Source organism: Echinops telfairi, unplaced genomic scaffold, assembly GCF_000313985.2.
Source record: "Echinops telfairi isolate 266 unplaced genomic scaffold, ASM31398v2 ScPeMD7_655;HRSCAF=1070, whole genome shotgun sequence".
NCBI classification, from domain to species: Eukaryota; Metazoa; Chordata; class Mammalia; order Afrosoricida; family Tenrecidae; genus Echinops; species Echinops telfairi.
In genome coordinates, this window is record NW_022104553.1 from 30533473 (window position 1) to 30536038 (window position 2566).

At 56.2% G+C, this 2566-nt stretch overlaps 1 protein-coding gene across 1 annotated transcript in view; it reads right to left on the bottom strand.

The window, feature by feature from the left end:
* Positions 1 to 1766: 1766 nt before the first annotated feature.
* SHKBP1 (SH3KBP1 binding protein 1) overlaps positions 1767 to 2566 on the bottom strand; it is a 12203-nt gene continuing 11403 nt past the window's right edge. The window contains exons 17-18 of the mRNA XM_045292702.1: positions 2262 to 2433; positions 1767 to 2175 (exon numbers count right to left, since the gene is read on the bottom strand). Of these exons, the coding sequence (XP_045148637.1) occupies positions 1944 to 2175; positions 2262 to 2433 (404 nt within the window). The 3' untranslated portion in view covers positions 1767 to 1943. The remainder of the gene's footprint in view (positions 2176 to 2261; positions 2434 to 2566) is intronic.

The window sequence follows — 2566 nt, forward strand, 5'->3', positions numbered from 1 at the left end:
CCGCTGCTAGTGTGACCCTGAAGAGCAGCCTGCCCATGCCACCGTTTCCCTCTCCCCTGCCTACCCTGTGGCCGGAGCATCTGCTCAGGGTGCTGCAGGAATTTCTTTCTTCTGCCAGGGAACCAGGGCATCCTCGATGCTCGTTGCCAGGCAACAGTCTCTCGCAACTTCCGGGGAGAGCGTCGTCCTCGTCCTCTCCTCCCCCCAGAATGTGAAGTCCCCAGATTTCCAATCCTTTCCCACCATCTCCCAGGGACGACTGCCACCCGGCAGGACCTGGATCTCATCTCAAATTCCAGAAGGCCTCCGCGTGCTACACTCCTGCCATTCCAGAGCCTTCATTCTAGAGCTTTCTCCCACCGTTTTCTAGAATCATCAGCGTCCTAGAAACATGTGTCCTCGATTCCCTGGGCGGGACATAATGACCTAGGAACTATTCTACATATAAAAACAGCCCCCGTGATTTGAACTGCTTTCTGCCTAGAGTCCTGAAGGTTTGAAAATGCCAGTGTTCCACGGGCCCTGGCTGGCCAGCGCATGCCAGTGGGAGATTCCCAGGCAATCCCCAAGGCTGTTTCCAGAATCACAGCCTCTTCATTCCCACCATCTCTTGATTCTCGAACAATCCAGAACTTCCTGTCATGGTGGACTTCTTAGAAATCACACCAAAAGCTTGAGAAGTGCAGGGGTGATTCCAAAATACCTGACAATTCAGATTTCTCTGGGTCCAGGAATTCTCCATCTTCCAGAATTTCCCCCAGCAGGCAAATGATTCCTACTGGTGGACACTCCCTGGCATTCTAGAACACGCCCATTCTAGAGCCCACTCCATCCTTTGGCAGACACCTTGAGATTTCTAGATGCAGGGGAGACCACCCCTTATACTTGTCAACCCACGAGTACTCTAGAATATTCCTTGGTCCTAAATCCGGAGCATTCTCCCTCTCCTCACCATGTTCCAGGTGAGCTGCCACTCCAGCTCTCAAATGAACATTCTAGAGTGCTCTGTTCCTAGACGGACCTGCCTTCTTTTCTTCTTCATTGGCTCAAGAAAAAAACAGTTACCTCTCAAAAGTGGTGTCCAAGTCACAGGTGCTGTTGAAGGGTGGGTCTCGAGAATGTCTGGGCGGGTTGGGCATGGAGCTGAACCTCTTTGGTTTGGGCAGAACAGGAGGGAAGGCCAAGGCCACCAGGGGTGCTGGGCAAAGTGTTTGGGGGCAAGGTTTGGGGAAGGAGCAGTATGGATTTGCCATCCTCTTTTCTGCCAACCTAGGAAATAGCATTGAAACCCCCCTTTCAAGAATTCCTCTCCCTCCATGCTGGAATTGATGTTACCTCCTGGCTTGTGTGGGCCAGGCTAACACCAAGGAGACCCTTTGGCACACTGTCGGTAACGATCCGGGCCTATGCCAAGATCCAGCCAATGAGAACCAGCCCTGGGACTTTTGCTGCCAATACTTTTTTTTTTTTTTTAAGTTACTAACAGGAAGCTGGGAGTCATGTTGGCACAGAGACAGGGGGAAAGTCTGAGGATGACACCTCCCAGGGAAAGCAAAGCTGAGAAATGGGAAGGCCGATTCTGGAGCCCCTGGATCCAGCTGTGCCTGAACCGAGCATGGAGTATAAACCAGTGTTTTCCCTTCCTTTGCTTAAACCAGGAGAGGCAGACATTCAGGACGCTAGAGCCAGATGCTTGGCTGGGCCCCAGAGCTTCCCCCACCGCCTCTTCGGAAGTCCCCAGGACCCCTAAGAATGCACACATGGTGTTGGCAGTAAGGACTTTATTGGGGGGAGGGAGACTTTGGCTTCTAGAAAAGAGGAGCTGTAAAGGCTTCGTAACAGTGACTCCAGGAGGCCCTGGCCCTGAACCCAGGGCGCTGACCGGAAGCAGGGAGGTGCGTTCACCAGGACCAGGACCTGCAAAGGCAGCGTGGCGGCTGGGTTCAGAAAGACGTCTCATTGAGCTTTGCCTTGGGGTGGGTGGGAGGCACCCCGAGACTGGTGGATGGGCGAGGGGCGGGCGTTGGTGGCCGCCGGGGCTCGGGCCCACTCTGCACTAGTTGGTGGCACCGCTCCACAAAGCTGCCTCCCCCTCGGCGCCGGGTTTCAGCCTGGGTGGGGCTCGGGCTCCCACGACGCCCGGACAGGGAGGCGATGCTGGAGGCTGTGTGGAGACTGAGAGGGGTGGTGAGAGTCAGTGCCGGTGAGCACACGGTCACTGGGCCGCCCCCTCCAGCCAGGCCACATGGTGTCCCAGTCACCTGGTGAGAGACGTGCGGGGTGAGGGGCTGGGGGGTATGCCCCGGGAGAAGCCCAGGGGGGCCAGCTCACACTGCTCCAGCTGCTCCATCAGCTCCTCCTCCGTCAGGCCACCGGCTGGGGACAAGACAGAGGTCGCAGCACAAGAATCAGGGGTCCGGGTGGGACAAAGGACTCAGAGGCAAGGTGCAGGGCCAGTGGGGTGAAAAGCAAGGGACTAGAGTCAAAAGTCCAAAAGGGTCAAGGGAGCAGTGGAAAGGGGTCAAAGGGCAAGAACCTGGGCTCTGAGGGCAGGAGTTGCGGGGGG